At 43.9% G+C, this 17,278-nt stretch overlaps 1 protein-coding gene across 3 annotated transcripts in view; it reads right to left on the bottom strand.

The window, feature by feature from the left end:
* SUMF1 (sulfatase modifying factor 1) overlaps window positions 1–17,278 on the bottom strand; it is a 76,373-nt gene that overhangs the window by 29,771 nt on the left and 29,324 nt on the right. For all 3 annotated transcript variants that reach the window (XM_082210432.1, XM_082210431.1, XM_082210430.1), the window contains exons 4-7: window positions 14,416–14,498; window positions 11,031–11,153; window positions 9,614–9,728; window positions 6,204–6,317 (exon numbers count right to left, since the gene is read on the bottom strand). In XM_082210432.1, coding sequence (XP_082066558.1) covers window positions 6,204–6,317; window positions 9,614–9,728; window positions 11,031–11,153; window positions 14,416–14,498 — 435 coding nt within the window. The remainder of the gene's footprint in view (window positions 1–6,203; window positions 6,318–9,613; window positions 9,729–11,030; window positions 11,154–14,415; window positions 14,499–17,278) is intronic.

Raw genomic sequence — 17,278 nt, 5'->3', positions numbered from 1 at the left:
ACAAACACTCTGTGAGGTGAGTGAGGCTGAGAGACTTCAGAAAAGTGTGACTGGCCCAAGGTCACCCAGCAGCTGCATGTGGAGGAGCGGAGATGCGAACCCGGTTCCCCAGATTACGAGACTACCGCTCTTAACCACTACACCACGCTGGCTCTCAACAGCGTGCTCTTCAGAAATTGTTAGACTGCAACTCCGATCGTCCCTGACCATTGGCCAGATGGCCTGGGCCTGGTGGGATCTGGAGCACAACAACAACTTGAGGGTACAACATCAAGCTGAACCCTAGGAGTACCCAACAGTGAGCCTAGAGACAAAATGGAAGCAGTGCAGAGCCACAGAAAGAGTTTTCTAAAGATAATTCCACACAGGGAGTCTAAGCAGCACTGCTGAGAGCTGGAGCCCAAAATAGATTGGGGGGAGGGGAGGTATCAAGTTGAAGCCTGGTCTAGGGGAAACAAAGCCGGGGTGTGTGGGTGTGTGGGTGAGAAGGCCAATGAGTATGTTTACTACAGAAATTAGGCAGGCTGTGGCCCTTGTTGGCAGACTACAGCCCTGCATCTGCTCGGCTTCTTTGCTGGTCACAGTGCATCTTGTCTGTGAGCACACCATGTATTTAAAGCACAATTAAAACTCTCTCAAAGAATCTGGGAACTTCGTCTATTAAGGAGGCTGGGAATTTTAGCTCTGTGAGGCATAAACTACAGTTCCCAGGATTCTTTGGAGGAAAGGTGTGTGCTGAAAATGCGCTTTAAATGTATGGCGTGCACACAGCCCTGGTTTCTGTGGGCATTGTATCCCTTCCATTCAGAACCTAGGTCCATCCCTGAGGCCTAGACTCAAGAAGGAAAACTGAGGGGAAAGTCTTTAGGCCAGAAGGTGGTACTCAACCTGGAAGCCTGCTTCCCTCCTTTAAACCTGCCCTGCTTCCCTCCATAGACCAGGAAAGGTCCCTGCTAAGCCTGGAAACTGGTTGAGGTGGAATATGCAAAGACAGATTCAAGGGAAAGCAAGTCTCATTACAGCACCCATAAAAGCTTGTTTTACAAGTGCTTCTTTAAACTGTCCCCCATCTGCTAACACTTATGAAACAATCCAAAATGCATTTCAAAACACCAATCTGTAACTGTCCACGTATAAAAATGGAGAGCTCTAACTTGCTGTGGCGCCACAAAGCTAATTTAGCCTTTCGGTGCTGAACTGCATACAGTTCTGCCCAGCAACCACGCATTTCCAAGAGCGGAAAAGGGCTGGAATTAAAAGCCATCTCTAGGTTAAGAAGCACGGTTCATTTATCACATTCATGCTTGGCTGCTTCTCTGCAAGCTGATAAGTTATAGTTGACAAAACAGGAGGAGACAGTCGTTCAAGTCCTTCCTTTTTCTCACATACAACGGTACTGTTAACCAGCCCTCGCTCCACTGGAACTATCAGGAAAATGGCTTGGTTTGCTGCTGATAATTCAAAGAAGCTATGCTGTTTCATTCACAACTCTGTTAGCAAGCATGATCAGGAAACACCAGAAACTGAAACAATGCCATGTCAAAATACTAAACTCCTAAAGAAATAACCTAGGGTCCTTGGAGCTATGCCAGCAGGTCTGCAGAGCTTTGCAACTAGTGCCCCTCAGCTCATTTTCCCCTCAAGGGGAAGAGACAAAGGCTATCCCATTGAGATTGCCAGATGTTTCCTGTTGTCCTTCCCCTGAAGGGGAAAACGGGTGGCTCAGAGTTGGGCAAGGGTACCCCAACTCCCTGGGGAGAGCAGCTGGCCCATAGTTTGAAAAGGGGAGTGGGGCAACTGGTTGGATGCGTGTGTGTCAGGTAGAGTGGCTCTCACTGCTTCTGTATGAGTGGGTATGAGGAGCAGGAAAGAGAAATGAATGGGTTTTCCTTGCACAGACACCCACATCCATCCGTCCGTCCATCCCCTTCTCCCTTTTCCTCCTCCCTGGTAAAGTGACAGATGCAACCCCTGTGAGGTTCTCCAACTGTATGATCCCAATGAGAGCTAAAGTTACTACAGTGGAGGCGGCCCTTCACAGTTAGTACTATGGCTCCCTTCTAAAGAAAGAGCTGCATCTCATTTGCAAGGGATGGGGAAAGAGAGGGAGAGAAAGAGAGAGCGTTCAGATAACCTGGAGAAGGGGAATCAAAGCTGAAAATCTGAAAGTTCTGTTGGCATTTGGAACCACTGATCTAGTCCACTCCCTGCCAAGGAAGTTGTCATGGACTTTGAAGACACTCAAACTCAGAACGCAAAGGAGAAACGTGCTAAGAGGAAGGCACACTTGGCAAACCCACACCGTGATCAACTCCCACCCGGGAACCAATGTCCCCACTGTGGAAGGACGTGTGGGTCCAGAATTGGCCTCCACAGTCACTTACAGACTCATTGTTAAAACCGTGTTTATGGAAGACAATCTTACTCGGCTATGAGTGATTGCCGAAGAAGAAGAAGAAGAAGAAGAAGAAGAAGAAGAAGAAGAAGAGGAGGAGGAGGAGGAGACTATGGAATCTCTCATAGGTGGCCATTCAGCCTCTACTTGAAAAACTAACTCAAACAAAGAAGATTGCACCACCTTCTGCGTCATTGCCAAGCAGCTTGTGCCATTAAGAGTTGTTCCAAATGTTTAGTCAAAAATTATCCTTTCTCATCATGTGAACTCATTTTTTCAGGGTCCTACCCTCTAGAGCAGCAGAAAACATAATTTGCTGCATCATCTAGGTCACAGCTCAGTATTTGACAACATCTTATCTCTCATTAATAGTAATCTCTTCAAGGCTAAACATAATTGGCTCCTTCAACCTGTCCTAAACTGATAACTTGTACAAAAAAAATAAAAATAAGGATGTAAATCTCCTCCACAGCAGAAAGTGAGAGAGATGTTGCTCTAGCCAAAGGCCCTAATCCCATGCACCTTGCTCTAATCCCATACTCCAGGGCTGCCTACTGGCCTAGTGTCACGAGGAGAAAACCAGCATGGGCTAGTGGTGGGAAGCAGAAGGAATCGCAAGGGGGTTGTTAGGAAGAAAAATAAAAAGAAGAAAGTCTTTGAAAGTGGGAGATGTGCATTAAATTTGGAAAGATATTCCAGTATTTACACAGCTGTGTGCTCCCGGTCTGTGCCGCAGCAGCCTTGCACCAAAATGAAAAGAGAAAAAAGACAGAAAAAGCTACTGTTCAGGATGGTGCTTAAGAGCCCAACTTCTTCCATTCCTCAAGCTCTGATGCCTTGACCCCAGCATGAAAACAGAAAGCCTCACAAAAACAAAGAAGCGGCCTGATGGAAATCTTAATTAGAGTAATGAAGAATTCTTGATTATTTAGGCCACCCGGAGAATTTGTGTTTACTACTTGACGGCAATAGTGTTTTGTAGGTCTGAGCATCAAGCTTTGCTTGCGCTTTCTGATTCAGCGGCTAATTAAAAGTTCCTGTTCCAAGCTAGCAGGTCTGCAGAATCTTTACACGTTGAAGAGGAACATGGCACGACAGGCTCCTGTTCCTTTGCAAGAAAAAAACCATTTTGAGCACCAGCTCATCTAGATAAAGCCTATCTAGTTTGCATCCTGTTTCCCACAGAGGCCAACCAGATGGCTCTTGGGAAGCCTATGCTCAGGGCATGAAGGCAATGTAGAGTCTTTAAAACTCGCCCTCAGAGGAAACAACAACCCCAAGGACAGACAGACCCCCCATGACAGGAAGGGTGAGGAGGGATGCCGCCCTCCACCCCCAATGTGTTTCAAGAGCAGCTCTTGACAAATGAAAAATTCACTCATGAGAGATAATTGGAAAATCAGCTAGTCCATCTCACAGAGCCCGAAGTTTTCATTTTTTTAAGTTTGGTTTAGTCAACGTGTCTAGAATCTGCAAATTTCTTCAAAACCGCTCTTAAGCAGATAAATGAGACAGGCTGGCAACTTCAGATATATTTTCAGAGATAAGCAGATTCTAACTGCCTCAAATTCAAACACGCATATAAGGCTCCTGTCTGTGGGGATTCAGACTGTTTTCATGAGTGAACTTGTTAAAAACCTTAACCCTGGGGGAGAAAAGAGAGTTGACTCTGAAACACATCAGGGATAAGGGATGTGTTCTATACAGCTGTTTTAACATTCTTTTCCCCTTGGATGCTTCTACAGATGTTTGTTCTCTGCTTTGTCTCCAGACTGGACCATCATTCACTTTGAAAGACGCCTCTGCAGTGTAACACCTTTGCAGGAAGGAAATAAACCCAGACAGGTGCCACATCCACTCTTTACTGCAGGACTAGCCAAGGTGGGGTGCCCTTCAAATGTTGGTAGACTACAACTCCTATCATCCTTGACCACTGCCCATGCTGGAGGAGGGCTGATGGGAATCCACATTTGGAGGCCACCTGCTTTCCTAGCTGCTGCTGCACTGGTGTTCCACCCCTAATACTGGGCTCAGGCAAACAATGAAGCTCAGAGCTGCAGGGAGGTAAAGCAGCCACAAACCCAAGTTGAGGTGATGAGGATCCTCAAAAGTATTCAAAAATGGTGCTTCTTTCAGATAATTCCATAGCATTAATAGGACACGGGTGTATCAACAACGATAGGCGTCTAATGCAACAGCCATGTTGAATAATATGAGCCTGCATATATATTTCAATCCAATGTCTGCATATCAAACAAAACAGTACAAAGGAAGAATGGAAGACTCTCTACATCGGGGGCTGCCAAGGTGGCACCCTATAGATTTTGTTGGACTCCAACTCCTATTGGCCCCAGCCAGCAGAGCTGTAGTCCATAGTAGTAGTCCAACAATATTTGGACAGCAACACCGTGGCTACTTTTGCTCAATACAGAGGTGGTTTTGTGTAGACACCCGCCCTCCTGGTTTGCCCTTGCTACCCACCATTGGCATGTGGCCCTGGGAAACTTGCCCAGCAAAGAATATGGCCCTCAGGTTGAAAAAGGCTGCCCACTCCAGGTGTATAGGAGTCCCTGCGTGACCTTCTATGCAGCTATATTTGAGCGTGCTGACTTTTTAACGCACCATAATCTCTAGAGGTGAAACATGACAAGGATGTGCTGCACTCCTTTTTCCAACACCTTCACTGCTGAAAGCTTTACACCCCAGATAGTCATCTGTCAAATTTTAATTCCATCAGAGATTTCATGCAGGAGCACAGACAGCAGGCTGGTATTTATACCACATTTCCCATCCAAGGTTTGTGAAGCTGCTTATAACTAAGCATACAAAAAGTGCCCTTTGTCCTCAAAACCACCATAGAAGGTAGATTAGGCAGAGAGAGAGAGAGAGAGAGAGACAGAGACAGAGACAATGAAATGTATGCCAAGGTCATTCACTCCAGCATGCAGGTGGGCAAGGATCTGAATGCTTGTTTCCCTGGTCCTTTTCTCACTATCTATGGTACCACTGGTCTTTAACTGGTGGGTCCGGACTCGTTTTCTAAGGCAGTGAAGGGGAACCTGTGGTCCTCAAACAACCCTTTGAGGACCACAGGTTCCCCACCACTGCCTTAGAAACGACACCTCCCACCCATCACCCATGATCATCGGCCATGCTGGCTGAGATTGTCAATCAGAGTATTAGGCTAACCATCTGACTCACTGAAAAGAAATCACCTAGAAACACTCAAACCTGAGGCTGCACAGATAGGACAATTCAACAGAGCCGTTTTGTGCCAACTCAAACATAAAAGCAGACAGACAAGTGGTGTGTGTGTGTGTGTGTGTGTGTGTGCGCGCGCACAATCTTTAAAAAGAAGGCACATGTATGATTGTTATTTGACTGCAGCAGATTTCACTTTTCTTTCTAAAAAATAAGAGGGAAGTGAGCATCCTTCTGGAAAACCATTCCACAACCTCAGGGCTACGAATGTAAATTAATAAAAGGCTTTAAAGGTCAATTCTAGCACCTTGAGTTGGGTCCCAAAGCAAATTACATATGGAGTGGGTGGCTGTGGAAAAGATCCTGGGGCTCCTAGTGTAGACACAGCCATTGTATTAGGCGCAACCTGTTGGGAATTTTCCATTCCACCTTTAGTTACAGACATGGAGCTGTTACATGACACGTGTCTGTTTACAATCCAGCATTGTTTTACAAGGCTTTACACCGGAGCAGGACCTGTACTGTCACATGCAGAGATATAATCAGAAAAGGAGCAAAGCAACAGATGAGTGCCTTCTGATATGCTTATCAGTAACAAAATGCTCACCGGATTGTATGTTTCATCTGCAGAATGCCTAACACCCCACCAATCCGAGGTCCACTCCCAGGCATTTCCCACAATGTTGTACAAGCCATAACCATTAGGAGGGAATGATGTTACCTGCCAAGAAAAGAAAAGAAAAAGAACAAAGGGTATTGGAGAACAGAGAGGTACACAAGCCAATACAATAATGTTGTTTTTATTTTCCTCTTTTCATTTTATTTCTCCCCTGATCCAGAAGATAAATAAATCTGGTCCCTGTTTGAAGACCTCATACCTCACTGGCCATTTCACTTATCCGTATATATGACATTAGTCATTAATGGGCAGAGCTATCCAAACCCACCATCAGCTGGGCAAGGTGGGGTGACTGGGGAAAACTGTCCCTCCAGCTAGCCCAACTGGGCTTTACTGGCATCTTATCGGTTGCTGCCTGCCCAGTGGCACCAGTGGCACTCTGCTGGTGCAGAGCTCTCTCTTCTACTTGCCAAATGTGTGGGCAAACGTCTCCTCTAGACCTGGGCGATTTTTCAATATATCGTTCAAAATCGGTTATGCAGGCCACAGCACGATAACGGTTTCATGTTATCTGGCAAACAGCGCAATTTTGAGAAAAACTGTGCAGCCGGCCCGTGCTTCTTAGTGCTGCCTCTGCCTCCTGCAGCGAGCGACTCACAAGAGCAGGCATGGCAGCCGTCACTTTTTGATTCTGCAATGAGCCCCAGCTCAGCTCCTTTGCCTCTGCAAAAGCCGGTGATGAATATCAAAGGAGCTGGGAAAGCAGCAGCCAGCCAGCAGCAGAACTTATCCACCCTCTCCTTTCGATTTTGAAGCATGGCCTGGCTCAGGAGGCTAGTAGCCTGCGTGACAGGTCTGTAGATATGGTTTAGGTATGCTGGTCTGAGCCTTTGCCCCTTCCTTACCCCCGTTAAAGAAGAAACTGGGGTTGCTTTCTTCAGAGTAAAAACAAAAAACATTGCCCTGTTACTTAACGCTTTTTATTTACTCCCATATCCTCTTCTGCCTATGTTAGTGTGTGAGTGCATGTGCTCTGCCCCTTCCCACCACTCCCGTGTAAAAGGACAAGAAACCAAGTTGCCCTGTTATTTAAGGCTCTGTATATTCCTGTCTCCCCTTCTGTCTCTGTGTGTACGAGAGTGAGAGAGAAGCCTTTCTCTCCCCTCCCTGAAGCCTTTTACTAGCATCGGAGGCTTTGATGGAGCCCCTTTCCCCCGTGTAAAAGTAAGAAGAAGAAAAACAAGCTGCTGTGTAAGACATTGTAAGACCTTAAATAGCTTCCCTCATATAAAAAAGGAAGTTAACAAAAATATTAAAGGATGTTATCTCATTGCTTGCTTGCCCTTCTTCCTTCCCTTTGATAAAAAGGGAGAGATTGGTAGGATGGGGGCTTTGGAGCCTTCTGTGGGTGGGTGGAATGGAGGAGGCAAGATTTAACAGTTGCTGCCTTATGCTGAAGTGGGAGATTGGAAGGTTGTTGTGAGGTGAGAATGATGGGGAGGGTGGGTGCTTATATTTAAGCAGTGCAAGTAAACGTGTGTCTGCTCAGAAGCAAGCTCTACTGAATTCAATGGGGCTTACTCCCAGGGAAGTAGACGTAAGTTTAGTTGAACTGAGTGGGGCTTACTCATACATAGAATTGCAGTTTGCCCTCTGAGTAGGGAAGGAGACACTAGTAAATTACTGATATTACTCTTAAATTGGTAGAAAATCATATGCATGTTAAAGTAATATTTTTACTAAATCTACTACTTCTGAAAATTTTAAATTTGCCCCTGAAACTGCAAAGAACATTAATATATTATCCATAAATCTTTAATGGTTTAGTTGAAGCATACTATCATTGAGTTAATTTTCATATAATTATATACATTAAATTTAGATTTTTGCTGTTGTTGTTCAACATTTTCCCAGATTATTTGTATTCACCATGAGTCACCACTGTATTCTGGATTGTCCTGGACCTGAATATATATTTGGTCCAAACCCCAAACCAAAATCCTGTTTGGATGCATTTTGGCTTGCCTGCTGATGAAAGTGATGATTTCATCAGTGTGTGGTGATTTAGACCCATAACTTAGTAGGAGTTCCCAGGACATTACCATAGCTCCATCTTATTTCAGATACCTCTACATAGCTCCATCTTATTTCAGATACCGTGATATATCAGTATAACGTGATGGTTAGCTGGTGATATACAGTGGAACCTCGGGTTACAGATGCTTCAGGTTACAGACTCCGCTAACCCAGAAATAGTACCTCGGGTTAAGAACTTTGCTTCAGGATGAGAACAGAAATCACACGATAGTGGCGCAGCGGCAGCAGGAGGCCCCATTAGCTAAAGTGGTACCTCAGGTTAAGAACAGTTTCAGGTTAAGAATGGACCTCCAGAATGAATTAAGTTCTTAACCCGAGGTACCACTGTATTGTGATACAGTGGCAGCGAGAGGAAAGACCCAAACAGGGACTGAACCAGCCTGGGATCTGCTGGATCCTGAGCCAGCCTCGCTGCCATCAAATGAAAGCATGAGAGCCAATCTTGGTCCAGTCACTGCACCAGTTCCAGGCTGCTTACCTGCTTTCCTGCCAACTGCGTATCTAAAAACCAACATTTCCAGATTGGGCCTTGGCAGAAGATTAGCAGCAGAAAAGCAGAAAGGAAATATGCAAGGTCATGAACAAGGACACCATTCAGGTGTGGAATGATGTCTAGGCGTGGGTTTGGCAATGTAAGAGCAAAACAATCGAATTACAAAATCCTTGACATTTTTTCTTCCTAAGCGACAATAGGCATAAATCACCATCATGGATTGAAACAACTTGTTCTCATTGCATTTACAAGAACAATTGTTAAGTTGTCAATCGTCTACTTGCTGATCCTGACATTTGTGACCAGAGAATGATTTGTAGAAAGAAAAATGACACCCTGCATAGGGCAAGCAGACAGCCGGATGTTTTCATCAACAAACCGGTTAGTAACTTCATTTGCAATGTAATAGGAATGAGGCTTCAGTCATCAGTTCATAGAGCCAAGGAGCCTACATCTTGAATACATGCCTTTTCTACACAAAAAGAAAGGAAAGGAAAGGGAGACTACCAACTTCCTGCTTCTCATCTTGTTCCAGTTTTGTCTCTTCCTGCATTCATACTAAGGATTAGTGTGGCATGTGGCCATTTTTTAAATGGAAAAGTCACCACAAAGTGACTTTTCCCCATTTTCAGGTGGGGTAGATGTCATGGGAAAGAATTTGTTCCTCAGCTTTTCAGCAGCAAAAAAGCGAAAAGGGCCAAATTGCACTCTATGCCTTTGCCTGAAATTGATTTATGTTTCCCATGATCTCCCAAGTTTATACACCTTTGCACTGATGCTTCCAGTTTATTTCATCCACCACACTTACAGGTGCAGTTCCTTGGTATCCATCTTCCCCAGTGTTGCTTGTAGGGAATTCTCCCTGCCAGATATTAGCATAGTGCCGACCACTTGGGTGAAGCTTGTTTCCCCAGGGGAAAAGTCTGTTGGGAAAAGCACAGGCAAGTGTTATTCAGGCCAACAGTGGGCTGCTTCTGGCTTGGTGATGAGAGAAGGTTCAAAAATGAGAGAGAAGAGTGGCTATGAATTTCAATGATAGTTTTACAGCTCCCAATGACGTACAGAGATAAGTGTTTTTAATCCATAAGAAGTAGGTCAAAAACATGTGCCCAACATTTTCTACCTATGTGACAGTTTTTGCAAGGCAACATTTTAACATATCAAAAAGCAACACTGTTGATCCTATTACCCAAAACGTATCTCTGAAAAGGAACAAGAACTGGGAATCTGGAACTCTTATATAGTTGACATCCTGGGGGTCCAGATGAACAGGATATACAAAGCAGAATGTAAGTCATACAAACAGGAGATTAAGGCTGTGCTCTTGTTTACAAAAAGGGGACACTGCATTATCCTTCTGATTTAAACACAAAGTGGCTTTAAGAAACAGAAGCAATAATGGGATTAAATTTGGAGATTTAGACATCATGCCTTGTGGGTCACAATTTCCACCGTGCAACATAAACGGCAGAATTTAGCCACTCCCTGGCATTAGGAAATGTTAAAACCTGTATAAGGCAGTCCCTTCACAGTTTAAAGGAATATGGGAAGGGACTGGGCCTCGAATGACAATCCAATCCAATTCCTTTCCTCTTCCCCCTTTCCACACATCCCCATGTGCATTTATTAAAGTTCTATTATGTTGATGCTTCTGCATATAGCTGTTTACCATCAAATATTAAAGGCCATTTCTAATATGGCAGCTACTTCTCCCCATCCAGATTTTCCAGGTGCTAGAATAATCAAAAGTCCCTTCATCACAAGGTGATGGGTGGGGGGAGTCTTCGTTAGTTGCAAGATTTGTAGGACTCATATTTAAACTTAAACAATTTAAGTTATTAGGGGGTTGCATGTTGTCTATTTAGAAGGTGAGACTAGCAAGACTTAAAGACCGAGGGGAATATCTAGGATCAACTTAAGGAAGCATATACAGTGGTACCTCTGGTTACGTACTTAATTCATTCTGGAGGTCCGTTCTTAACCTGAAACTGTTCTTAACCTGAAGCACCACTTTAGCTAATGGGGCCTCCTGCTGCCGCTGCGCCGCTGCTGCATGATTTCTGTTCTCATCCTGAAGCAAAGTTCTTAACCTGAGGTAATATTTCTGGGTTAGTGGAGTCTGTAACCTGAAGCGTATGTAACCCGAGGTACTACTGTATAGGAAAGGGCTTTCTTTGTTGTTTTTGCTTCCACTTGCAAAAAGGAAAGGATCAAAAGTAAAGAACCTATTCTCAAGGCCCCCTCGACAGCTATATTCCCATTCAGCCTCCGTTGGTAGCCGTTTTCCTGCCCAACTGCAAAATGCCACAGCGTCATTCCAAGAAACATGAAGAACTGGATGATCCATTCTGAAAGACAAATAAAACAAAAAACAAAATGGTGTGATCAAGGGCATCAGAGGTGCTAACTAACCTCAGCACAGGTCCTACACGGTGAAACACTAAGAACGTCACACCAAACCATGAAACTGCTTGACACAAAAATGTACGAGCCCACCGAAGCATATTAAACAAATGCAACCTGCCTATTGCTAGTATTCCCCCCATTAGGCTCAAGTGGGTAGAACGACAGAACACAACACGAACATACAAAGATGACTGGAGGAAAAAAGAAAGTGAAGCAATGGCTCAGAAAAGCGTGGAAGGTGGAAATGGCAAGGGAAGTAACAAAACTGATTTTGGCGTATATATGAGCAAAGTAGAGTCACTGAAATACAAAGGAGATCAGGTACCTAAAGACCAATATGGTGGCACTTTTTTGAAGTGTTATTCAGACCTTTGGAAACCACTTTCATTTTGTGTGCACAACATAATGTCTAAAACGATATGGCAAACAATACTCTGATGAGTTCTAAGCAATCTTTGTTGAATGCTCATCATTATCCAAAGTTGCTAGAAAAAAGAAAAAAGAATGGGACATTGAAAAATTCATTTTGGGTTGAATATACGTAGCTTAATAAAACAATAGTTAATTAAGCCAGGAAATAGAAGTGCACACTCCCCCTGTCATCCCTCACCTGACTTCCTTCATTTGTGCTCTCACATTGGCCCAAATCTGGTTGATCTGCAACTCTACATGATGTCCCAAATGGAGATTTGTGGTTTAATAATGTCCTGTTTAGTCCTGTTTAACAATGGTCAAATTGCGGTTTGAGATCCTGGTTTAGTAAACAGACATTAAACCACAGAGGAGGCAGAGGGAGTATGTGTGGCATTCTGACACCCACTTCTAGCTTAATACATTATGTTTTCTTCAAGAAGAAAAGCAGGAACATTATGTCCAATCCAAGCCAGAGAGTTGCACCGCTAACTTGATTCACAGAGAGCAATGACGTGTGCGCATGCCACAAGACCAGCCAACAGTAACCAAAGTGCATTTAGCAATGCTCACTCATCTCTCCCCTCTGATTCTCCCCCCTTCTCCAACGCACGCACGCACACACACATACACACACACCTCCCTCACATGCGGACTACATGTTGTGAGTTTTCACTCCGGCAGTCCCAATAAGATAATGGTCTTGCCAAAACAGTTTGTCTGAATCTCCCTTAGCAAACAACACTCCCTACACGTCACAAATTCAGCAACCCATTTTATTCATCTGTATTTGGCTTCTTTTTTCAGGTTTTTATAAAACCTACAAAGGAAAGTATCATAGAACGCTGCTCTATAATAAGAAAGTGTCTTACACTGCCTTCTTATTATAGAATACTATTCTGGAATAGCATGCCTTTGACCTGTCCTAGGTCAGGATGACAAACTTCCAAAATGCAGTAGGAAGAAAGGGAGCAGCTTTCTAGAACTGTTATTTAGCACTAATTTTGACCTCTTTTTTATTATTATTAATTATCTCCTGGCAACTGGTGTAACTATTTTTGATGTCAGTTCATTCTCATTCCGTCCCATCGGAGAGCAAGTGACGGAATTGTCCTGAGGAGCAAGCATCAGATGATATTACAGTGATGTGGTTCTTGTCTTAAAGGATTTGAAGAATACGCCAAGTTTTGCCAGCCCTGAGGGGGAGAATCTGATTAATGCATGCTAATGACAGACTCAAGGCCACTTCATTTGTTGTAGCATTCCGCAAAGTGATTCAGGTAAGAAAAATAAAGGGTGCACATTGTGGTTACACATAATAATAATGGAAAGGGGTGCAGGGAGGAGGGAAGGCATAAATTTTGATAATAAATGAAGTAGAACAAAGCTTTCCATGAATGTTTGAGGCCTTTTAGGCCATTTTCTGCTCTTCCATCCCTCTTCTCCTGCCTTGCAGAAGCCACTTCCAGCTCCTTGGCTTTTTGTATTTTGACAATATAAATGAGATTCGTTACATACTTGATTTAACTTAATAAAATAGTCTAACAGAAAATGTACCTGTGAGGATGCTTAACAGCTCACATTAAAATTGACAAGCAAAAACTAATATAAAAATACATACAACTTCAGATAATAGAGCAAAAGCAGACTATTCAAAGTAGCAAATATGAAGAACCCAAACAGCTGTGACACAACTTTTAACATATTCTACAAACAGCCCCAAAAAAATCTCAAATATGTGTTCTTGGTGCTGGGGATTAGGAGTGGCCTTTTTATTTTATTTTATTGATTGAATGAATTTATATACCGCCGTATACCAGCAGGTCTCAGGGCGGTTCACAGAATAAAATCAGAATATAAAAGTTTCTCTTAGGGTTTGTTTTTAAATGTCCTGTTTTTATCTGAAGTCGTATGCATCTTTAAGTATTTTTTGCAGCCTTTCCCAGTTTGGCATTCTCCAGATGTTTTTGGCTACAAATCTCATCAGCCCCAACCATCACACCAGGGCTGATGGGAATAGTGGTCCAGAAGGCCTGGAAAGCCCATGGTCTGCTGTTTTCATAGCACACCAGAATACTTCACCATATTACAGTGCTCCCTGGTACAACATGGTAGCTTTATTGGGGGGAAATGAAAAGAAACCCTGCATGCCCTCCTCAAATACTCTGTAAAGAACATGAGAAGGCTATAAACAGAAAATAGGTTCACAGATCCTATGGTACTCATAATTCCTTGCCTTGTGCATCTATAAAGCAATGCGTATCAATAGGTTAATGCTGTTCACTAGCCATGGCACCATGGTGCCATTTTTCAAAGAAGGTCTTAATAACATACAATGAAATGTTTTGTTTATGTTTATTATTATTATTTGTTTTTATTAAGCAAAGAAACACTTCTACCAATGTTCACGGAAGGAAAATGGAAGAAAAACATAGAAACCTGAAAGGAAATTGATAGGTCAAATAGCAGAAAACCAAATACCCTAGGGATCACATTACTCACAGGAAGATGATGTACTTAAGGGCCCTTTCTCACTAAGTGTTCAGTATCTGGGCACAGATGTCGATGAGCAAAGTATATGCACCCTACATCAATTATGGGTACAAATGGCTTTCAAAAAGTGCTGCTCTTCCTTTTAAAGGACAGAGCAAAGCCCTCTACCTCTCTTTTAAAAGCTGCATTAGAAATAATGTGGCTTTCATAATTGCTGAAATGTAATCCTTAATTCAAAATATCCAGTGAGAAGCAGCCTTAAATACCCCAGCTGAATCCCAATACGTATCTGAGGCTCACCTGTTTGAGATATTAGAATCAGGACCCTCAGGGTGCTTCCAGTTAGCTCCTTTAACAGGCAGCCACCAAGGAGCAACAGCCACCTAAAACAAAACAGGCAAAGAAAGTGTTGGCAGCCTATCAGAGGTCATTCAATAAGGAAGTTATCATTGGCAGTAAAAAGAGGGGTAGGAAATGACTGGCGCACATTTTTGACTTAGTGGCAGTTAATGGTCCATTTCAGATAAGTGTACATGAAACGGCTTTCAAACAAGCACCTTGCCTGTATGCACAATTACTTTATGGAAGCTGTGATTTGTCCAGGAAGAAGAAGAAGAAGAAGAAGAGTTTGGATTTGATATCCCGCCTTTCACTCCCCTTCAGGAGTCTCAAAGCGGCTAACATTCTCCTTTCCCTTCCTCCCCCACAACAAACACTCTGTGAGGTGAGTGGGGCTGAGAGACTTCACAGAAGTGTGACTGGCCCAAGGTCACCCAGCAGCTGCATGTGGAGGAGCGGAGACGCGAACCCGGTTTCCCAGATTACGTGACTACCGCTCTTAACCACTACACCACACAGGAAGTCTCTAATTAACCATAGTTTCCTGTTTCGTCCAAACAAGGAAACTATGGTTACTAGCTTTGGAACAAGCCAGGATCATAAAACCGTACTTTGATGTTAGACTATTGTATGGCCTCGTATAAAACAGCTTCCTATGTTCCATTATCCTATTCCGTTGATCACCTTTGGGTTTCTTTTCTGCCTTCCTCTGTCTGAAATGCTACACCATGAACATTTTCTCCCATTTGGAACGCTTCCAGCAGCAGTCCCAAGAACATGGCTGAGTATACGTCATCCAACCTAATTCCAGTTGCAAGGGCTCAGAATATCCATAAAGCCCTGCCTAGGGATTTCTTACTAACCTTCCCCACCCCCAACATGTGTGTAAACATCACAACAACGTCCCAGTTTAAAGTTCCACCATTGTAAAAGCTTCAGGTTTTTCAGTCATCAACAAGGATTAGAGCTTTAATCTCTATTGCTTTCGCCCGTATTATGTTTCTAAAACTGAGAAGAAAGCAGAAACAGGGGGAGGGAGCATGTTAACTCCCTGGCTGCTGGGCTTCTTTTTGCCCAGGGCCTGTTGTTTCCCAACCCGTGCTACTCAAGATCTTGCTTTTCCTTAAACAGAATTTGAAAAGTGCAGGTGCACAAATGGCAGGGGGTGATGGGAGTTGTTTTCCAACAACACCTGGAAAATTCCACATTGGCTATCCATGCTTTTTTACATGTGGGGATGCTGTGATGAGATCCAATTCATACTCTGCACTGGAATAAAGAGAAAATGACAGTCACCCATTGCAGGTAAGCCATGTTCCAACGTGAGGTACGTCCACAATTCACAGGACAGTGCCTCTGCCGAAACAATGTCGCAACCTCAGAATGAAAGCTTCCAAGTGCCTATTAAGTCAATTATTTTCCAGCATCCTCTAAGTATGCTTCAAGCTGCTCTGTTCAAAATAGAGTGAGCTGCCTAAATCTTACATCCTTCCCAAAAAAATTCTCAGAATGCTGTAAAGCTTCTAATTGTTATAAATCTAATTAGCCTTTGTACTAATGAGGTAAGAGATATAAGAGCCCCAGATCATTTAATACCACAATCCTTCTCTTGCAACTAAGGGGATTAATTGCTTTCCTAATACCTTGCATTCTCATGCTTCGGATCAAAGGAAATGTGTTCTACAACAGAAGCAGCAATACGTCGGAAAGGGAAAGGGTTGGGGCAGAAACACAGATGTAGGGAGTATTGACTAGAGCAGTGTTTCCCAACCTTTTTTGGGCAAAGGCACACTTGTTTGATGAAAAAAATCTCGAGGCACACCACCATTACAGCCCCGTGACGTCAGCGCGCAGCGTCACGCCGGGAGGGACACACGAAAGTGTAAGTTTCAATTTTTTTCCCTCCCCCTTGCCGGGGAACCTCCAAGCTTTGGGGGTGGGGGGGGGAGGAGGCAGCAAAGCGAGGCAGAAAGGAGAGCGCGGCTTGGCTGGGTGAGCTTTGGCAGGGAATGAGAGCCGCGAGGCGGGCGCTGCGGACGGAGGCGCTGCCCGTCGAGCTCGCAGGCAGCCAGGCAGGCAGATGGCGAGAGCCCCGCGCTGGGCGGCCTCTCCTCGCCGCCACCGCCCCGCCTCTCGCCGCCCGACTTGCCCGCCTCCCTACAGGCAACATCTCGCGGCACACCAGGCAACATCTCGCGGCACACTAGTGTGCCGCGGAACAGTGGTTGGGAAACACTGGACTAGAGAGAAAAACATGGACTTCACTGTGTTCGACTCTCTGTAGAAGGGCTCTATAGATCAACAGACGCAATCCTCTACTCCAAAGATAATGTATTCTGCACCTAAACACTTTCTGCCTTTGGTACTTTTTGAGTAGTTTTGGATGTTGCCCTTTCTGTATTTGCCCTAATCATTCAGTCACAAAAGAACAATTGCAATCTGGTTAATAAGCAGATAGATTTTTATTTTATTTTCCTGCAGCAATAACAAAAATCTTGGCTCTGTAGGTTTATAGGATGATCTCTTGTAGGGTCAGGAATGGTGTCATTTAAGGCAGGGGTGGGAAGCTGTGGACCTTCAGGTGTCGTCAGACTCCAGCTCCTATCATCCATGAGCACTGGCTAGAAAGGGCTGATGGGAGTTGGAATCTGAGAACATCTGAAGGGCCCCAGGTTTCCTTTTTTTTTTATAAGATTTTTATTGGTTTTACAAAGTTTTTTAAAAACAAACACACACATAAAAAGACATACAAACACGTATAGTTTCATAACAATTTTTTCATAAACCTCTCTTCTCGGACTTCCCCATACCTCCCCTTTCTGCA

The sequence above is a fragment of the Podarcis vaucheri genome (genome assembly GCF_965113315.1).
Source record: "Podarcis vaucheri genome assembly, chromosome: 2".
Classification (NCBI taxonomy): Eukaryota; Metazoa; Chordata; class Lepidosauria; order Squamata; family Lacertidae; genus Podarcis; species Podarcis vaucheri.
Note: the sequence above shows the minus strand (reverse complement) of the source record. Positions and strands in the feature narration are given on the sequence as shown.